General features: G+C 45.8%; 1 protein-coding gene across 1 annotated transcript in view; it reads right to left on the minus strand.

The window, feature by feature from the left end:
• The window catches only part of LOC115320769, a 50,430-nt gene extending 30,659 nt beyond the window's left edge, over positions 1-19,771 (minus strand). The window contains exons 1-3 of the mRNA XM_040218471.2: positions 19,616-19,771; positions 3,529-3,701; positions 3,341-3,429 (exon numbers count right to left, since the gene is read on the minus strand). Coding sequence (XP_040074405.2) covers positions 3,341-3,429; positions 3,529-3,701; positions 19,616-19,771 — 418 coding nt within the window. The remainder of the gene's footprint in view (positions 1-3,340; positions 3,430-3,528; positions 3,702-19,615) is intronic.
• Positions 19,772-20,178: the final 407 nt, after the last annotated feature.

The following is a 20,178-nucleotide window of genomic DNA, read 5'->3' on the forward strand; positions in this document are numbered from 1 at the left end:
TGTTCGAAATAAACTTTGCAGCTGAGTTTGAGACGTTGCCTCCTCTTTTACTACCTTCTGTTGTGTTCTCTTCCTGCTCCAGTCTCAGGTTTCCAATCATGTTCAACTTACACCAGCTCGCCTGCACTCTGACTATTTTTTCTATAAGCTTGTTTTTGTTGAATAGAGTCGATAGCAAAGAATGGTTGTTTATGACACTTGTTTGTGGCGGTATGTAAAAAAAAGCAGCTACAAAAAGGGGACATATTTTTGCAACTGAAGCGGAGGTCGTTTTAACAACTGTTCTACTTAAACCCGGAGACCCTGGTACTTTTAAAAGAATTTCTCTTTTTCTACCCTTGGTCTCTCGCAGACAGTAGCTATATTCTGCGCTTATTAAAATTAATTTTAGACTGCAATAACTTTCTTTTTGATGATGATCATTATTTGCAAATTCAAGGCGCGGCCATGGGGTCGAGAATGTCCCCAAATTACGCTAATATTTTTATGGGGAAGTTTGAGGAGACCTTTGTGTGGACTTACGCCAAGATTCCCGCCATATATCTCCGGTATATTGACGATATATTTATCATTTGGAATGACACTAAAGATGCACTCCTCTCTTTTCTAAGTTACCTCAACGGTTGTCACCGTACAATTAAATTTACATGTAATTACTCAGCAGACTTTATGAACTTTCTCGACGTTAACGTTAAAAAGATGGGAAGCCATTTGATAACGGAGTTGTACAGAAAGCCTGCAGACAAACTTCAGGTTCTACGCTATGATAGCCACCACCAAAAATGTAAAAAAAATAATATACCTTACAGCCAATTCCTTCGGTTGCGTAAAATTTGTTTTGAAGAATCGGACTTTAACGAGAACGTAATGTCCTTGAAGAACACACTATTCAACAGAAATTATCCTGCATCTATTCTCGACGACGCCACAAGAAAGGCATCCCTCTCGAACGTAGCACACTCCTTGAATCCACACGACAGCTTCACTCCAACGAAACAAGGGTGCCGTTGGTTATAAACTACTATTCGAACCTATCAAGCCTGAATTCCATATTGAAACGCCATTTAAATATCCTACATGCCGACGATAAACTTAAAAAAATATTTCCCGAATCAACATTTGTCAGATTTCGTAAGCATCGGAATCTTGGGAGGATGTTATGTCCCTCGTATATAAAAAAAACCCAATTCATGCCGCGGTTGTGGTCCTTGCCTCGACACTCCTTGCCAACTCTGCCCGTTTGTTTTGACCGCTGATAAAATTTCGAGCTACGCATCAGATTTCTACTTAAATATTAAACAGCATATCGACTGCAAAACCCCTGACGTGATATATATTATTAACTGCACACTGTGTAAGAAGCAATACATAGGAGAAACTAAAAATTCTATGAAAGCGCGATCTTATGGCCATAAGTCTGACATTGTAAATAAAGGACAAACACCAGTAGCTAAACACTTTAACTCCGACGACCCCGACCTTCATACGCACCTAAAAATGATCATCGTGGAAAGCAGTTTCAAAAATGATATTAAGCGCAAAAAGAAAGAGTCCTTTCATGTATCTAAATTTAAAACCCTAACCCCATTTGGTATGAACGTTTTAAAAGGAAACTTGTATAGGCTGTTGTAGGTTTTTAGTTCTTAGTATACTACAGGCAAACCACCTCCCCCATTGCAGAGGAGAGCGGGGGAGAGCTAAAGCTCTTTGAGGGGAGATCTAGAAACATTGGGATGTGGGGACGTCGCCCGCTAACTTCCCTCCTCTTCCTTTTTCTTTTTTTTTTTGGCGGGGAGGAGGGAGAACGTGTTGGGAGGCGTTTTAAGGAGTATTTCTCGGTATTCTGTTGGGCGGTGCCACCCACGTGTGACATTTCTGGTGTCCGCTTACACACACTTCGGGCTTATTTATGACCTTCGTTTGCTTCAGCGTTATATTGCCTTAGGCTCACTCGACTTGACCCCTGTATGTTGTTATTTTTCTGGATCGGGAGCTCGAACTCTAACGTGACGGAGGCCGTTGCCTGTGATATATTTTCTTGGTTTCGCTAACGAGTGCCCGCGACCATGTTCCCCTTAAAACTACCACTTCTCTTTTCTTTTTTTTTTTTCATGTGTGTTTTGTTGGAATGTAGTTTTTTCATGCTCAAGTGTTTTTACTTGTACTATTATATATATGACTTTTTTCTTTTGCTGTTTCCAATGTTCCTCCTCTCCTTTGGTCTCTCTAAAAACGCTTTGCAACTGTATTTTCTGCACATTTGAAGAAGAGAAGTTTCTTCCCGAAACGTCGTGTATTAGAGCCTCTACTGCTGTTCAAACATTTTTCTACGTTTACCATTCCACTCGGAAGAGCGGAGAGAGGGAAACGCCCTTTCATCTCTCACCCCGGCGAGTCGTCTGCTATGTAGACCGTGCTTAGGAGCCTACGGCTGGCGTTCAAACGTGGTTTAAAATCGCGTTATTATAGATCGTTTAAAGCGCCAATGTCCGACTTTAAATCTGCAAGTTTTCGTACAATGGTGTGCTCGATAAAGAGACTAACCGGGCACAATCCTGCTGTCACTTGCCACTCGATCAAATACTGAAAAAAAGTGAAAACCACTCTGTGAATGGCATGACCAGTGTGTTGTCTCCGGCGAAAAGTCAACGCGATTGCAGTAACGATTATGCTAAACAGAGTTTCTAATGATTTAGGCATTTAGGCAACAGCCTGAGTCAATCGCGCCATTACCATCTCTTTTTCCTCAGCAGATACGTGGAAAGTTAATTAAGGGCTCTCACACCGAACACGACTTTTGTCGCCTAGGTCAAAAATCGTATCCGCCTCGCACAGGCGCGCACGAGAAGCGCCGTCCGGGTCCAATTTGTTGCCAATCCCCTTGGCTGCGCACTTCTGTGGCGCGGATTTGCTTATTGTTGTGGAAGGCAACAATCCTGTTCAGTGAGGACAGCCCTTTGAACAAAGTGATAGCTAATAAGGCGGTCACTGTTGCTTAAGTTCTTTCATAACTTGAAAGATATCAGTGTAATAATTTTAGTCTGGTCGTATATGCTTATGTATGACTTTTACAGAAAATAACGATGCGAGCAAAAAGCGATTTGGCCATAAAAAACGTGATTTTCACAGGTACAATCAACATCTGAAACACCAGAATCATTCTGTTCAAGCCGATTGTGTGTTGGAATGCAATTGATTTTCGCGGTCACGCCATTCGTGTTGATCTGCCTTAAATGCTACAAACGAGGCGCGCAGAAATTTTTGGAATGCATTAAGCACAACTGCAATTGTGTGTCACGACGAGCAGTCAGCATTCTCGTAAATGGTCTTTGAGGCTTACCAATTTTATGCCGTGCAACCAACACGTTATTTGTTGTACCTTCACTTCCATACAAGTTTACCACTTTGTAGAACGACCGCATTGCGCGCCTGAAAACAAGAGTTTGTTACTTGGGCGTTATTAACTTTCCTATTTGTTTTTAATTGAAAATGCTTGGTTTAGTAGCAACAAAATTCAATTTTACATACCTTTCACATGTGGTTCCATTGTACCACTTTGTGTAGTTAGCAAATTTTGTCTCCCCTGTATCATTATAGGGCACTTTCTGTACCATGGTACACTTATTTGTTCCCTGGTTTTGACGGTCACTGTGATAATTTCTGTACAGCACGTGCATGAAGTCTCCGGGTGCAGCGACGAACTATACGCACAGAGAGAAAACCGGGGATCTACATATAAGATTCCTAGTAATTGTGGCTTCGGAAGCGTCCCTATCTACGCACGACGTTACATGTGCTTCCAGCCACTGACGTTTTTCTGAAGTCGCGGGTTCGCCATTAAGGTCCGTTCACACTTGCGACTTTTGAGCGGAGACCGCTCTTCATCAGGTGACGAGTGTGACATGTGTGTGTGTGATGTGTGTGTGATGTCACACGAGTGTGACATCAGGTGACACTCGTCACCTGATGAAGAGCGGTCCCCGCTTGAAACGTCGTAATTAACTTCGAATTAGTAACTCTGACAGTACGCATCTTTGACTTATTAACGTTTCCCGGTCCATTGTATTTACATTTACCTTACTTCACACACACACACACACACACACACACACACACACAGACATATACATATATATATATATATATATATATATATATATATATATATACGTATAGGTGGTTTCATCTCAAATCATGCAAGAAAAAATGTTGGGTCTTCAAAAATTCTGGAAAAAATATATGTTGTGGGCTAATTCTTCATTAGAACGAAATGGGAAGCGGTTTTGAAGAAAAAAATTTTGTTCTCGAGTTATTATATCTCATTTGACCGAAAGCGGGTTTTGAGATTTTGGCGATTGTCAGAGGTCGCACCTTTGAGAGTCCCGCTACGCTCATATATAAGCCGCACAGCTATCAAACTTTTTTTACTTGCTTTATACTTTAGGTACAATTTTCTAATTACCACTGAGAAAAATATTTTTTTTAATATTTCGTAAAATAAAAATGGTCAAACCTAGTCCCTTTGACAAATATTGGCCGAACTTGAGTGATTATAATTTTCGTTTCGTTCAATGTTTTGGCATAAACAGCACATAAAACGAAAGCTTAAAACAGTATCTTTTTCAGAAAAATATAATCGGTATTGTCAATCAGGTGTAATACAGTGAAACAAACCTCTGAAGAAAAGAGGAATCGCTAAAAGTACACACAATATTCAAAATCAATTTTCTAAAAAAAAAAACATTTTTCATTTTTTTTTTAATTTTGTGTACGGAAACCTTTTAACATAGTCTTGAAACGTTGATAAAAATTAGAGTGGGTATTTTGTTTTTTGATGTAACGCCAAGCGTTTAAAAACATATTATACGGTTTGCTGTGCAATGACAATCTCGATTGTTACCGATTGTTTTGCGTGGTTATCTATTATTTGTTGAGAACTGACTTATTGCATTTATTGACTGAAATTTCGCATATATTTAAGCAGCACAGATACATGAAAGGTACGTTTAATACAAGATATGAACATCTATTGGCGCAATTCAACATTAAATACTTAAAAACAATGTGAAACGCAATTTCTTAGCAAAAAAATATTTCTGAAACTTGGCACAGCTGCATTCACAAATATGTAGGTACAACATTTACAAGGTTTTGTAAAGACTGCTACCGTGACACAAAAAAAAAAATCCTGTCGAACCACTGACAGGTCGATCACGTCGATCTACAGAACGAGGAGAAGTAAAAGTTAACTAACATGGCCGCTTCTCCCTACGCGCTAGGGCCATTGACAATCGACTAGTTTTTTTTCTAATCTTAATATCTCTTTAAAATAAGAACTTGTGTAGGGGAAATAGAAGTATGGACTCTAATACGAACAATACAAAACCTCAAAAACGTTCAATGGGATCAGTCTGGTAACTTGGCTAACACTTCACTTTCACTGTTTTGCGTATTTTTCAATCACCAGGTTAACAGACCCGTCTTCGTTCTTTTTTTTTTTTTGTTTTTTTTTGTTACGGTAGTCTTTCAGGCAAGTTGCGTCACTTTTTAGAAGTACGATTCCAGGTACTTTTGCGGCAACCACCCAAAAAAAGTCCTCCGCACATCCGATTGTTTCCAGTTCCGATGATCTGAGGTTGTGTAGGCATGCCTGGTGTTTGAGCACTGCATCCATGCCATCACATGCACTTTTGCCATGTCCTGAAGCAGAAAAAATACACTTGGTCACTTCATTTCTTTTCGCCACCTCGTGCAGCTGGATCCTATTCTTGAAATGGCTTGCTGCTCCGTCGGATACGTACAGGGTGTCACAATAGAAAATTTACACGGACGTTTTTACCGCAAAAATAGACTAAGCATCGCCGAACGCTCATTCTCCGCCCAAAGGTAGAGCTAGAGGTCACAACCAGATGCCAAAGTTTCAGCCCGATTCGAAAACTTTATCAAAAGTTATAAGTAATTTTCTGAAAAGTTCAATGGGAAAATGGCGGCCGACGGAGTTTTCACACACATGGGGCTTTATGGCACCAGACACCGAAAACGGGCAAAAATGGGCTCCATTTTCCCATTGAAATTTTCAGAAAATTACTTATAACTTTTGACTAAGTTATCGGATCGGGCTGAAACTTTGGCAACTGGTTGTGACGTCTAGCTCTACCTTTGGGCGGACAATGAGCGTTCGGCGATGCCTAGTTTATTTTTGCGGTGAAAAAGACCGTGTAAATTTTCTTTTGTGACACCCTGTAGATTAGTTCTAGAAACACGGGAATATTTTCTTCAAGCCACTCTTCAATTGCACTCAGGGCGAAGAATACGTGTGCTGCATCATGTACGATGTCCTCACTGATGGCGCCAAAGCTGTAGGTCGTCTGCTGTGTTGTGGCAACGCAGGTGAAGGTAGATACCATTTGATTTTTCCAATGAAAACCTTGTACGGCTCGAGGAAGAACAACACTCCAGTTTTCTGCGAAGTCAAAATGCAACACGGCAGTACGCGGCTTGATCTGACTTTTTTCGAAGCATATTGCAAGTCTCTGGGCTTGTCGGATGATCGAGTGGGGAATGTACTTCGTTGCCCATTTTCTTATTTCGTTAAGAAATGCATTACCTTCCAAATGTATCTTAGTCAATTCACCGGATTCCCATATTGCCAGCTCCACTTCGCCTTTTTCATTGATTGATAACGATTCTAGAGTTAAACCATCTTTTTTTGGACACGATATACAGTTTAGCAGAAGACACTCCTTCGATGGTTTTTCGCACAGGCAAAGTTTCTTGACGTGTTCTAGGCTCAAATCTTTTCTGCCTGCGTTTGATAATGCTGCCAAACAAAGGGCGTAGCTCGCACAATAAATGCAAACGCACTCTTCGTGCATGGGACGTTTCATGACCCATTTTGGTCGCAGGGCGTGAAACTTTGTCAACCCAAGCTTGATTTCTGGATAAGATGTCTTCATTTTTTTGTACATCTCACGGACAGGCATTGTTAAAAAACGTTTTGCAACGAGGGTCTTTTGTCCGTCTCAGTACAGCGTCACAACATTTTTTGTCTTGGGGCTTGCCCTTGTGCAGCCTTTGTCATCGGACGTATAGGTGGTATTCACTGAGCCTGCAGGTTCGATTTTGCCAGGGAGCGCCACCGTCGATCCGCCATCTTCGAGGTCGCTATTTGACGTTTGATTGGCTTGTGTAAGCGGTCGTCAGTTGGTGGTGTCTGATAATTTCATATCGTTTAGGCAGCTTCGTTGAACAGAATAGAGAAAACAGTTCACCTCGGGGGCGGGCCGTTTTAAAGCCTTTGTTGCCGCCGAGTACCGTGTGTAAAGGCTGAACCGAATGTAAGCAATTTAGCGATCGAGCCACGAGACGAGACGAGCGACGGCGACGAGACAAGCGACGACGACCCGCTTCGCTGTCGCTCGGTCACTCGCGCGACGAGGCAAACCGAATAAAAGCGACGGGAGCAAGCTACCAAGGCTATGAGCGACGATTTCCAGAAATCTAAAAACCGAACGACGCGACGAGCGACCGTGAGAAATCTCCGTCGCTCGTCGCCGACTCCCGTCGCTGTCGCTCGCTAAATCGCTTACATGCGGTTCACCCTTCACTGTCGCTCCTCGCATAGCTCGGTTTTTAGATTTTTAGAAAACGTAGCGCTCATCGCTTTGGTCGTTTGCCTCCGTCGCTTTCATGCGGTTTGCCTCGTCGCGCGAGTGACCGAGCGACAGCGAAGCGGGTCGCCGTCGCTTGTATCGTCGCTTGGCAAATCGCTTGCATGCGGTTTTGAAATCGTTCGGGCTAAGAAAAAATGCGATGCATTTTTAATTAGCTGCGCACTCGGTGAGCCGCACGGTATGTTTCTGCACAGAACGAACACCGAAGGCACGACGAACGACGCGGAGGCGAGGGAGCAACACGGTTACACGGCCGTAGTGCAGAATATCCGCTAGAGAAAAAACAATAAGGGAAGTAGCAAAACAAAACAAAGAGTAATCACACCATGCTACAAAAGCCCCAAAGTATAAAATCACAGTTCTTGTAAAAGAGCTACCGCCGTGGGCACGGAGCGCGACACGGAGCGCTGCATGGAGCCGATGGAGCCACACGGCCGCGGCGGAAAAGTCCGATAGCGACAAAAACGAACTAAAACACACACAAAAAATATTCCTACGGCGCTTTAAAAGCACCAAAGTCTAAGAATAACCCATAGTTCCGGCCAAAAATACCCTTTAAAGTTGTAAAATGTTGCTAACCCACGCTGAAAGGTCCGGCCAGACGGCACCTGACACCTACGTGGGATAAAAGGAGACCTCGAAGATGGCGACCGTGGTGGCCGATGCCAGCGCACCTAGCGAGTGACGTCAAGTGAATGTCACCTATAGGTGGTATTCACTGGGCCTGCAGGTTCGACTTTGCCAGGGAGCGCCACCGTCGATCCGCCATCTTCGAGGTCGCGGTTTGACGTTTGACTGGCTTGGGTACGCGGTCGTCCGTTGGTAGTGCGTGCTAATTTCCTATCGTTGAAGAAGCTTCGTTGAGCTAAAAATAGAAAACAGTTTATCTCGGGGGTGGGCCGTTTAAATTCCTTTGTTGCTGCCGAGTACCGTGTGTAAAGGCTGAACCGCATGTAAACAATTTAGCGAGCGACAAGACGAGACGAGCGACGGCGACGAGACAAGCGACGACGACCCGCTTCGCCGTCGCTCGGTCGCTCGCGCGACGAGGCAAGCCTCATGAAAGCGACGGGAGCAAGCGACCAAGACGATGAGCGACGATTTCTAGAAATCTAAAAACCGAACGACGCGACGAGCGACCGTGAGAAATCTCCGTCGCTTGTCGCCGACTCCCGTCGCTGTCGCCGTCGCTCGCTTAAGGGGTGTCCAAACAGGACACTACAAAACGCACGACTCCGACAAATCGTGAAAATTGAAGCGGGCGCGAAGCGGGCGCGTCCGCTTCAATTTTCACGATTTGTCGGAGTCGTGCGTTTTGTAGTGTCCTGTTTGGACACCCCTTTACATGAGGTTCACCCTTCACTGTCGCTTGTGGCGTAGCTCGGTTTTTGGAGTTCTAGAAAACTTAGCGCTCATCGTCTTGGTGGTTTGCTTCCGTTGCTTTCATGCCATTTGCCTCGTCGCGCGAGTCACCGAATGATAGCGAAGCGGGTCGCCGTCGCTTGTCTAGTCGCTCGCCAAATCGGTTGCATGCGGTTTTTAAATCGTTTGGGCTAATGAAAAATGCGGCGCATTTTCCATTACCTGCGCACTGGGTGAGCTGCACGGTATGTTTCTGCAAAGGAACGAACATCGAAGGCACGACGTACAACACGGTGGCGATGGACCAACACGGTTACACGGCCGTAGTGCAGACAATCGGCTAGAGAAAAAACAATAAGGAAACTAGCAAAACAAAACAAAGAGTAATCACACCGTGCTACAAAAGCGCCCAAAGTAGAAAATTCACAGTTCTTGCAAAAGAGCTACCGCCGAGGGCATGCGACACGGAGCGCTGCATGGAGCCATGGAGCAACACGGTCACAGTGGAAAAGTCCGATAGCGACAGAAACGAACTAAAACACACACAAGAAATATTCCTACGGCGCTTCAAAAGCACCAAAGTGTAAGAATAACGCGCAGTTTCGGCCAAAAAAAAACCCTTTAAAGTTGTAAAATGCTGCTAACCTATGCTGAAAGGTCCGGCCAGACGGCACCCGACACCTACCTGAGATAGAAGGAGACCTCGAAATCGGCAACCGCGGTGGCCGATGCCAGCGCACCTAGCGTGTGACGTCAAGTGAATGTCACCTATTGTAGCTCAGTGCGAGGGCCACATCATTTTTGTTTAAGGGATGGCCTTGATAGGCGTCGACGATCGCCCACACACCATTTTCAGCTTTCGGCTTTCTTGATCTCTCCAGAAGATAAGTTGTGACTTCGGGAATTAGAGACATAACTTTTTTCTTCGTCAAACCGGAGGGTAGCAGAATCAGGATTCGGCGCTTTTCTTGTAAGGACGAGCTGTTCATGTAAGCGCACCGTATGTTGGATGCCCACTCAGAGCAGGACGAACAAGAATTCTGCAGGTCGGGGCTTTCTGTTGCGTTATAAACCTCACTAAGACGGCGGCCGACCTTCTTCGAGAAGTCTTTTGTTGCTTGTGTTAGCTTTCTTTCGAAGTATTCATGTCGAAGATCTGTCTTCAGCGCAGACGGCAGTTTTAACGGTGTCACACTTACGTTTGCTGCGCTGATGACTTCCTTCACGTCTTCGATCATGGCTTGCTCGTCCTCAACTGCGGCGTCGCTCAGTGAAAGTCTTCTCTGCTCCTTGACAAAGTCTTGCAGGTCGCGCTTGAACATTGCAAAGCAGTTCTTGGAAAAGCTGTCGTCGCCGTTGACATATGCCGCTTGTTCAGCTGGAAGCAGCTGCTTCAGCAATTCGAAGTCCAGATCAGACACTTTGCGGAAATTGCGCTGGTATTCAATTTTACTTTAGTGTCTTCTGGCATAATCGGCAAAAGAGTCTACATTTGCTGAAGGTGCCTGCCATCGTCCCTTCTTCGGTGCTAGGACCAGCTCAGCTGACTGCGTGACTGAGTTTTGAGAAAAGGAAGAAGGCGGTATGTTCTTGGGCTCTGAGCTGCCAGAAGGCCACCGCCAGCAGGACCAGCTCAGCATATGGAGAGATATAGTGCTTTGAGGAGAGAGAAAACCGAGTAATGTCATTCGGTCCAGAATGGCCACAAGCTCAACGCCAGTTGGGAGATAAGAGGGAGAAGAGGGATAAGGAGGCAAAATGGGAAGCCGCCGCAACCCCAGCGGGTAGGCCCGCCATTAGATGATTATAAGTGTTTTAACTTCACCGGCTCGACGGACCGGCAACTCTTCTTTGGTAAATCTACAACACCGCCACTATCCCTCTCCCTTTGGGGGGGGGGGGGGGGGGGGGGGGGTTCGTCGCGTTTGTTTATCCACCCCCCCCCCCCCTGGCACTGCCGGCGGCGCGCCGCTAAGATAGATAAAGAAAATTAAAAAAAGACACGCCCAGCGCCCGCGCTCTTTGAAGCAGTGTAGCAGTGGCGGCAATTTGCGATGCGATAGCGAACGATAACGTGGCGGTGCGCGGACCTGCTCAGAGCCGGATTAAGGCATCTCGAGGCCCTGGGCTAAGGACGCTTCAGGGGCCCTAATGATGATGATGATGGCGACGACGATGATGATGATAATGATGTCTGGTTAATGCAATGAACCTGGAAATAATGCAGTTTCCTTTATTTTTTAATCAATAGAAAGTAGCCTCAAAATACAAAAAAAAAATCCCATTCCCATCTGGTTTCAACTAGGGAGCACTCCGGCAAGACCACCGCGGAGGTGGCATGCAGCTTTGTTCCCTTCCCCAGCAGCGTCAAAGGCCGCACTTTCAAAGTGTAAGCGCTGCTCAAAAACACGTGTTTTCGGCCATGAGACACGTGCCCGAGTAGGGCGAAGGGGGAGGTGTTTATGGTATTTCCCTTCCTGATAAAAAAAGAAAAGAGGAGTGAAAACCCCAAATCGTGGGGCCCCTCGCGTGTTTTCTTCGTTTGCTCAAGCACCCTCAGGGGCCGGTCACCCACCCAAAGGGCCGGCTTTGTTCAGGGACAGGGGTGTGCTACGTGAAGTGCGCGTTCCCTCTTTTCGAATGCTGAGGCAAAGCAACATCGCTTTCCAAAATAATTTTAAATTTCGGCATTTTTTTTTTTTTTTTTTTACGAGCTGCATATGGGCCCCCAGAGAGTCGGGGGCCCGGGGCTGCAGCCCCCTTAGCCCCTACCTTAATCCGGCCCTGGACGTGCTGAGCACGACGCCGACGGTTTGCAGCCATGTGCGCGGGCAAAATCAAATCGTCATCCCGCGGCATTAAAAAAACAAACAAAAAAACGAGCGGTGGCCGGTTAGTTGGAGCGGTGGACGGCCAGTTGGGGGGGGGAGGGGGGGGGGGAGCAGTGGGCGGCAAAGCCACCGCCACCCACCGTGGGGAGAACCCTGATATATATATATATATATAGATAACGAAAATATAGCGTAGGATGCCGAAGACTATAAAGTATTGAAGTCGCACTTCGAAACGTTGTTGGAGTTTTAAAGCATTTAGTGAGTCGACGTTTCGGCCTGAGACAGGCCTTCCTCAAGAGTGGTTGCCAGAGTCGGTTACAGAGTTGTTTTCGGTTTCCACACCCGGGCCACGTCACCTGTCAGATCACGTGTAAAAATGCCGAAGTAAAAGAGCCCAAGTAAAAAAACGCTGCTGTACTCCACCCCAGTCAACGCACGGCCGCAGCAGACGCCGCCAGCCATCAGAGCCAACCAAAGGCCACGTCAGAGTTCGTGACCCCAGGAGCGTCACGTGCGGTGGGCGCAGTAACGTTCACAGAGTCAGCCCAGATGGCCAGCAACACACGCCGCGGAAGGACACAAAGCCAAACAAAGCAAAGGGAGGAATGAAATAAGCGCACACAGTAAATAACGCCAAAACGCATAGAAAAAAACCCTGCATAGAGAAAGAAAAGGTGAAATAAGCGCACAGAGTAAATCAACGCCAACGCGCATAGACAAATCTCTGCATTGAAAAAAAAAAAAAAGACTGAAAAAAGCGCACACAGTAAATCAAGCAAACGCTCGGCCAAAAAGCATAAACAAATCTCTTGCAAAAAAAAAGGAAAAAGAATCGTAAATATAACCAGTGTTAACCACAGTCCCAGAACATTCAACAAGGACCAACAGGTGGAAGATGCCCGTTGAAGGTCATGACCCGTTGACTCATCGACAGGTTATACAGAACGGTACACGGAAAAATTAAAGGGTTGAAATAATGGGATTGAATTAGCTACAGTCACTCCGCTACAGGGCGATCAAGGTGGACTGCATGCATAAATGACATTATACCTGGATCTTCATCAATACCGGCCCGGATTGAATTAAATTTGTGAATAAGATACGATTTTCTCTGCTCGCGATCACGGTTGCTTTTGAAATTGGATTGTAAAAATGTAACGTCCAGTTTGTCAAACGTGTGTTTGGGTAAAGCCATATCTTTTGAAAGGGGGAGTTTGGGAAATGAATTTACATGCGCCCTGTGATTGTTAAACCTCAATCTGAAAGGTGTGCTGGTTTGGCCCACGTACTGCTTACCGCAAGTGCCACATGTGAGGAGGTATATCACATTACTTGTGCCGCAGTTTAAGTTTCCGTGTATTATGTAGGTGAAATTGGAATTCGTACTCTCTACCGTGGTTTTAGGTGTCACGTGTTGACAGACGTCGTAATTTGTTCTTCCACAAGGGCGACTGCCAGTGCTTTCAGTGTAGGTTGTCTTAGGCCAAACTATGGCGTCCCTAAGATTGCGTGAGCGTCTGTAGACTACTCGGGGAACGGAAGGGATAATCCTTGCGAGGCGTTCACTTTGTTGTAAAATGTTAAAATGTTTTCTTAATATGGGTGGGACATTCGGAGTCTTATTGTTGAAAGTTAGTACGAGGTTCGCCCGACGCTCCTGTGTCTGAGGGCTCCGCTCACTCAACAAGAGGCCACGATCAAGGACCTGTGCCTGATTGATCGCACTGTCTATGATCTTTTCCGGATACTTCTGTTCTTTCAGGACTTGGCGTAATTGATCGGTGTGTGTTTTAAAATCGTCGTTGTTTGAACATATACGTTTAAACCTATGAGCCTGACTGTAAGGTATGCTAGTTTTGCAGTGCCGTGGGTGGCAGCTGTCGTAGTGCAAGTATTTCTGACGACCCGTAGGTTTTCGATATAGTCGAGTGGCCAATTTAGAGTCATTAATTAGCACTCTTGTGTCTAGGAAGGTAATTTCAAATTTTGAGTAACTATGTGTAAAAGAAATGGAGGGGTGCGCAAAATTAAAAGCTCTAAAGAACTCGAGAAGCTCTTCTTCCGAATGCGACCAATAAGAAATATATCGGCAATGTACCTTTTATAGAAAAGTGGTTTGAGTGAACGCGATGCCAAAAGGTTGGACTCTAAATTTACCATAAATATATTAGCGTAGTTAGATACCATCTTCGTTCCCATTGCAGTGCCGCTGGTTTGATGGAAGAAACTTCCATTGGAATTCAAAGCTATTTAACTCAAGCACCAGACGCGAGAGAGTAGCCACGACATGCTTATCTGGTAAATCGTCACTCCTGTGAGTGTCGTACGCATTCACAGGAACCTCTATGCCATCATTGTGGGGGATGTTGTATATAAAAACGACACGTCCACCGTAACAAGAAAAGCATCTCTAGGGATATTAATTTCAGAAATTTCCCTGAGGAAGTGGTTCGTGTCCTGAATGTAAGATGGGAAGCTGGGTGGGATGTTCCTAATCAAGTTATCAATATAGCTAGATATTGGTTCGGTGAGGGTTCCTGATCCAGATATAATAGGACGGCCTGGGTTCCCTTCTTTATGAATTTTTGGTAGCATGTAAAATCTACCTGGCACGGCGTTTTTAGCAGTTAATGCCTTTGCCGTATTTTCGCTAATTTCCTCCTGTTTTACTAGCTGGCCTACCTGCCCCCATATGGTGTCGGCATGTTGCCTGGTCGGATAGTTTTTGAGATGACAATAGAATTTTGCATCGTTAAGTTGTCTATTGCCTTCCTGTAAGTAATCGCTGGTGTTAAAAATGACTATGGCGCCCCCCTTGTCGGCAGGTTTTATCACGATGTCGTCTCTCTCGCTAAGGCACCTGAGTGCCCTCCGCTCTAGAGCGGAAAGGTTGTAGTGGTTAGGCTGCTGTTTTCTAAATGCCGCTACGATGTCTTTCTGAACAGCATTAATAAAAAATGTCTAAATGCTTGTATCTGCCAGTTTTGGGAGTCCAACCAGTCGATGTGGATGGAAGAGCAGACGCGCCTTCGCGGGGCCTGTCGAAAAAGAACTCCTGAAGCCGAAGATTGCGGGCAAAATTGTCTAGGTCTTGAAGCAAAGGAAATTCATCATATCGGCCTGTTGTGGGGCAGAAGTTGAGTCCCCGCGAGAGGAGCGACGACTCGTCGGTGGACAGTTCTATGTTTGATAAGTTAACTATGTTAGTGGATTCGGGAACACAATTCTGCGCTTCTCGTTCGCACACTGTCCTCGGTGGATCCCGAGCTGGTAGTTCTACGTCTGATGAGCTAACTGCGTTATGGGATTCGGCCCTGCAGCTCCGCACGTTGCGTTCAAACACACCTGCCGGAGGAGGTCCAACATTGTCCCTTGTCAATTTGTTTTCCTTTACCTCACAGGGCATCCCCCGTTTTCACTCTTCCAACACTCTTAAAGCCACGGTTTCATGCTGTGCTAAATCACGATCGCGGAGTAAATTACGTTCGGCTTGTTTAACCGTGGTTGAGGCTGTTTCGCAATGTTCAATAGTTATCCTCACCAACTCGAGACTCGAGAGACGCGTTAGTGAGAACCGTATTCTAACTCTCCAGTTCACTCTGAGACAGCGCTGTCATGCCAGGCTTCAAGGTAATTTGTAAGCCCTTAGGGGCGATGCGCGCGTCAAGGTAATATTTAAGGTATGCGGCATGCAAATCATGGCGTACTCTTTTGTCATCTAATTTTCTAAGTTGTAAAAACGTCCGAGATAGCAAGTTGTCGCGGCCTGCGTGGGTCTCACTCAGTACAGGGGGAGCTCGTGATGTGTCCCGCGGTGGTCGTCAATCCCGCTGGGAACGGACAACGTCGCCGAACGTGCTCCGCAGGTTGTATCTGGGTAGAAGGGTAGGCCTAGGGATGCGATTCACTCGCCCCGCAGGGCGGGTCGCCAGGGCGGGACGTTTGGGGTTGTCCTCCGACGGCGGAGGGGTGGCGTTTGCCGAAGAGCCGCAGGCGAGTCCATGGTTCGACTGGGCGAAGCAGTCGGGGACGACCGCCGAGGACGGGAGCGCCGGGAACTCTGCGAGACCGCCGCCGAATCCTGGGTCCGGCAAGTCCGCCGGGACCGGGCACCGAAGGTGCAACGGTGCATGGGCAGAGTCGTCCGAAGGAGCGGCATCCCGCAAGGGGCGCTCCTTCGCGATTTTTAGCAATAGTGTTGTAATTTCCACTTGAATAACCATGAAAAGTATGAATCGGTCCGGAAATGATTACTAAACCGTAAATAAAACCGCATAATTGTTTTTCTCTTTGCTACGTTGGACGCAAAACGGGCAACGAGAAACTAAGGACAAACAAAATAAAGTAAAAAAAAAAGAACGCGGGAGACGTTTGGTTTTGTTTTCAGATGTCGGTGTCGTGTTTACTTTAGGAGAACGGTACTAGAAGGATTCTTCAAAATGGTAGTCATGCCAAATTTGTGGGCTGTAGATGGCGGTTCTAACGGTCGACTGAATACCAGTATTCGTTCGGGCGACGCTTGATTTCACGTGTGGTTCACTAATTGTGTTCTTTGACAACGAAAACAGAGGACGTCCGACTTTGGTGAAAACATAAAAGGTGCTGTTTATTTTCTCCTTCTTGAGGAGCGTCCCCCGCGGAGAAACCCGTTCCCGGAACGGCCGGCTCACTGCCGCTTTCCCCTCGGCATCTCCCCCGCGTCCCTGTCCTTCGGCAACGCGCCGCTCTCGTCTCGCCCGCGCGAATGTTGCTCACTGCTTCCCTGGTCGTAGCCTGCGGGCCGCTCGTTGCCGGCTGGACGGTCTCCGTCGGGTGATGGCGGAGGCCGCCACACACGTACTCCCTTTCCGTAGGTGTTAGGTGAGTGAACGGAAGCCCGAACTCACTCGCGAGAGCGGCATTGTCGTCCATGTTGACAGATCCGATGAAACGACCGCGCCACCGCGCTGCTACAACCCACCGCGGTAACCAGAGTCTCGATCTCCTAAATACTACCGATACTGACTATTCACACGTGATGTCACTCCCTACGTCAACTCCGTTTTCGGAGGCCCAGAAATGAGAATGGAGATAGTTCAGTTTCGGTTTCTTCAGTTCTTTCGTAGGCACAGAAATACGCGTCACAAATGTCTACAAAAAACTAGGCAGCGTGCTAGGCTCCCAAAAAACCTAAAAACATAATTTAAAAAATCGTCTTCAGTGTCCCTTTATACCACCTAAGACTGGGCCAAACAGTGGGGTGAGCGGAGGATGAGAAGAATCCTAGGTGGAAGAGAAAGGAGCAGAATGACAGAAGGCAACGTCTTATATATTTTTATTCTTTTTCTCGTCCACTTAATTTTTTAGTTCTCCCAGCAGTCTCAGGCGGTGAAGAAAATGGGAAAAACAAAAAAATGCTATCTCAGGTAAATAATAAAAAAAGAAAACTCGCACAAATACACACGCGTCAAGTAGCCTGCAGAGTCACCACAGGAGTAGGCGTTCTAATAAGGCCATACGATGCCCCTCATGGTGGGCCGCAGTAGCTCCAGTGTACCTTGGAAACGCCACACACGCCCCCTTTAGGCAACGCCAACGCTACTAGAACACTCAGTTGGGAAACTCGCCATCGAAACCTAGGCCGCTGGCGTCCACCGAGACCGAGCGAAATACGACAACAGCTCCACTCTTTATCATTTGTCTGTACTGTGGTCATATTGAGCTTTTAGAAAGCATGTTTTTGCGTAAAAGCAAACGGAAAAGACTCTTTTTGCATGAAATTTATTGGAGTTTAGTACCAAATGATGGGCGCATGATGTTTTTAAAATCTTTAGGTTTCAGGGTTTTGTGGCACAATTAATATTGTTTTTATACAACCATGCCTCACCGGTGCTTTTAGGTAGCGCGTCCCGACCTAGGTGCATTTTAACTTCGGTAGTAAGTCGCGGCGCGTCCGCTGGGGAGACGGGTGTGGCACCTCTGTAACCTCTTCCGCTGTATCTGTTTCGGCTCCACAATGGCCGATCAAAGCCAAAATAAAAGTAACGTACAGTTCCTCGAGTGGCCGCTGCGGGAGAAATGGCGGCGTTGTGTTCGTCATTAGCTCGGTTCTCGAGGACAGGTGGGGGCCACTTTTTCAGATTAGCCTCTATGGCTGTTTCCCAACTGAGTGTTTTAGCAACGTTGGGCAACGCTAACACTGACCCCGTAATGAGGCCAAGAACAGGCAGCACAAAATAGAGGAAGCAAAAGAAGATAGCCAAAAGAGAAACGTGAAGTGGTCAGCATTAGCGCTTCCCAAAGGGAGGTGCGTGTGGCGTTCCCAAGAGAAATTCTAAGATTCCACAAGAATTTATTACTGGATCTTCGAGTATTTTTTGTACGTAACTGGTTCAACCAATAAATTAAACACCCCCCCGAAAAAAAAAGGGTGTTATGACGTTGCACTTTTGCCGCTGTTTGATTGGATCCATCGAATGCGATCCGACTTAGAGCGCAATGGTGTACACATAAGGGAGTTTAGGAACAAACCCGTTACAATCTGTGAAAGACCCGGTGTTATTGGCGAGAGACATGTCGATATCCCCTTCTCGCTTGCGATGCTTCAATCGTTAAATCGCCGTTCTGCTTGAAAAAAAATTGTGAGAAGGCCGAAAACAGATAAAATTAAAAAAAAATCAAAGTGCAATGATTCTTGCAATTTTTTTCCCTTAGTTGGGGAAAAGAAAAACGCAATTTTTCTTTCTCCCAAACACCCAGTATCAGACTTGTACGTAGTTCAACTACTCTACTCAAGTTACTGTAGTTTAACTACTTTTCTGAGTAGTTTACTAACTTTCAATTACATTTTTATTTCGGTAATTAGGAGTTTACTTTAATTTGTTTTTCTGAGTAACTTCTACTCAAATTACAAATTACTTTCGAATTTTAGTGGTGTTTTGCCTACCAACAAACATTCCTGCACAAAAGAGATAAGGCGTGGGAAGATGAGCTGATATTCGCAAAGAGGGGAAAGCATGTGGCGTAGGAAAGGGGGGGGGGGGTTGGAAGAAAATAGGTTAGACATTCCGAAACCCACCAAAATGTTCCCAAATCCCCCCCCCCCCCCCCCCCCCTTCAACAACACTGCTACGAAGCGCGGGGAGCGAACAGGCACGACGCAAGAGAGGCCGAGTAACTGCGGGATTAGAGCCGAAGACTGACGTTTCTTTGAATCCCGACGTTCAAGGAGACTTGACCCATTCGAAGAAAGGGCTGGTTCCCGCTTCCTTCTAACGTAGAAACTCTCGCACGCTACAGGAGGTGCACACACTGCATCCCCACTCAAAGGAGGCAACAAAATGAACGAAATCCAGAACCTGCTCTGAAGCTCATCTGGTGCTCCCGTAGTTTGTGCTGTACTCGAATAATCACGCGATAAAGGGCAACGCCAAGGGGATATTTTGCGTTGCCTTTCCTCCCAAAACATAGAATATGCGGATCTTCAAAGATTTGAAGGTCGTTCGAGAAACCTTAGTTATTCCACCAACGTTTTTATATAAAACAATAATAAACAAACAGTGTACATGTCAGCCCAGTATATCTAAAAAGTGAGATGTAATTTAGTAACTTATTTAATTTATCTATATAGAAAACATATCCCCATACTGAATATTGCCAGATCAATAGCGCTCTACATGGTTCTAGAAATCTTGGAATCAGTCGAACTAAATCTCCGAGATTGCTGATAATTGTAAAGTAATACAATATTTTCGCAATAAAACTTACACTCCAGGTGTCCTGCTCTGACGATGGGATGTCTTTGAAACCAACAGGTACAGACACGTTTTGGCATACGCTTGCGTCGTCGAAGCTTGGGTCGTCTGATGCAGCGTTTACGATTAGCAATAAGCCTGTAAACAAATATCCTACTTTTTGCAGCATATTTTGACAAGTGGTCCGATGTAGTCTTGGGATTCCTTTGCGTAGGAGCAATCTAACTGTTAATTTTTCAATGGAAAGAGAAGGCGAGAGGCCGCAAGTCAGTTTACAGAGCGGATAAATTGCAGTTACGGCACTCAACACCTGTTTATATATTTAATTTCGAAAACCTCCAAAGCCCCTCCCGCCCCCCCCCCCCCCCCCCCAAAAAAAAAAAAAAAAAAATTGTGGTCGGAAATTTTAATTTGGTGTGGCGTATAGCTGGTTTGAACAACACAATTGAAACTATTCACAGCTCTACAGTTTAGATCTTTAGCGGCCTGTCATTCACATTCCGAACCGTTGAACGTTCATCATTGTTCTTTTTACGAAACAGCGCACAATAGAATAATGGCTGCATGCGCAGGGAA

Source organism: Ixodes scapularis, unplaced genomic scaffold, assembly GCF_016920785.2.
Source record: "Ixodes scapularis isolate PalLabHiFi unplaced genomic scaffold, ASM1692078v2 PGA_scaffold3__209_contigs__length_174095766, whole genome shotgun sequence".
Taxonomy (NCBI): Eukaryota; Metazoa; Arthropoda; class Arachnida; order Ixodida; family Ixodidae; genus Ixodes; species Ixodes scapularis.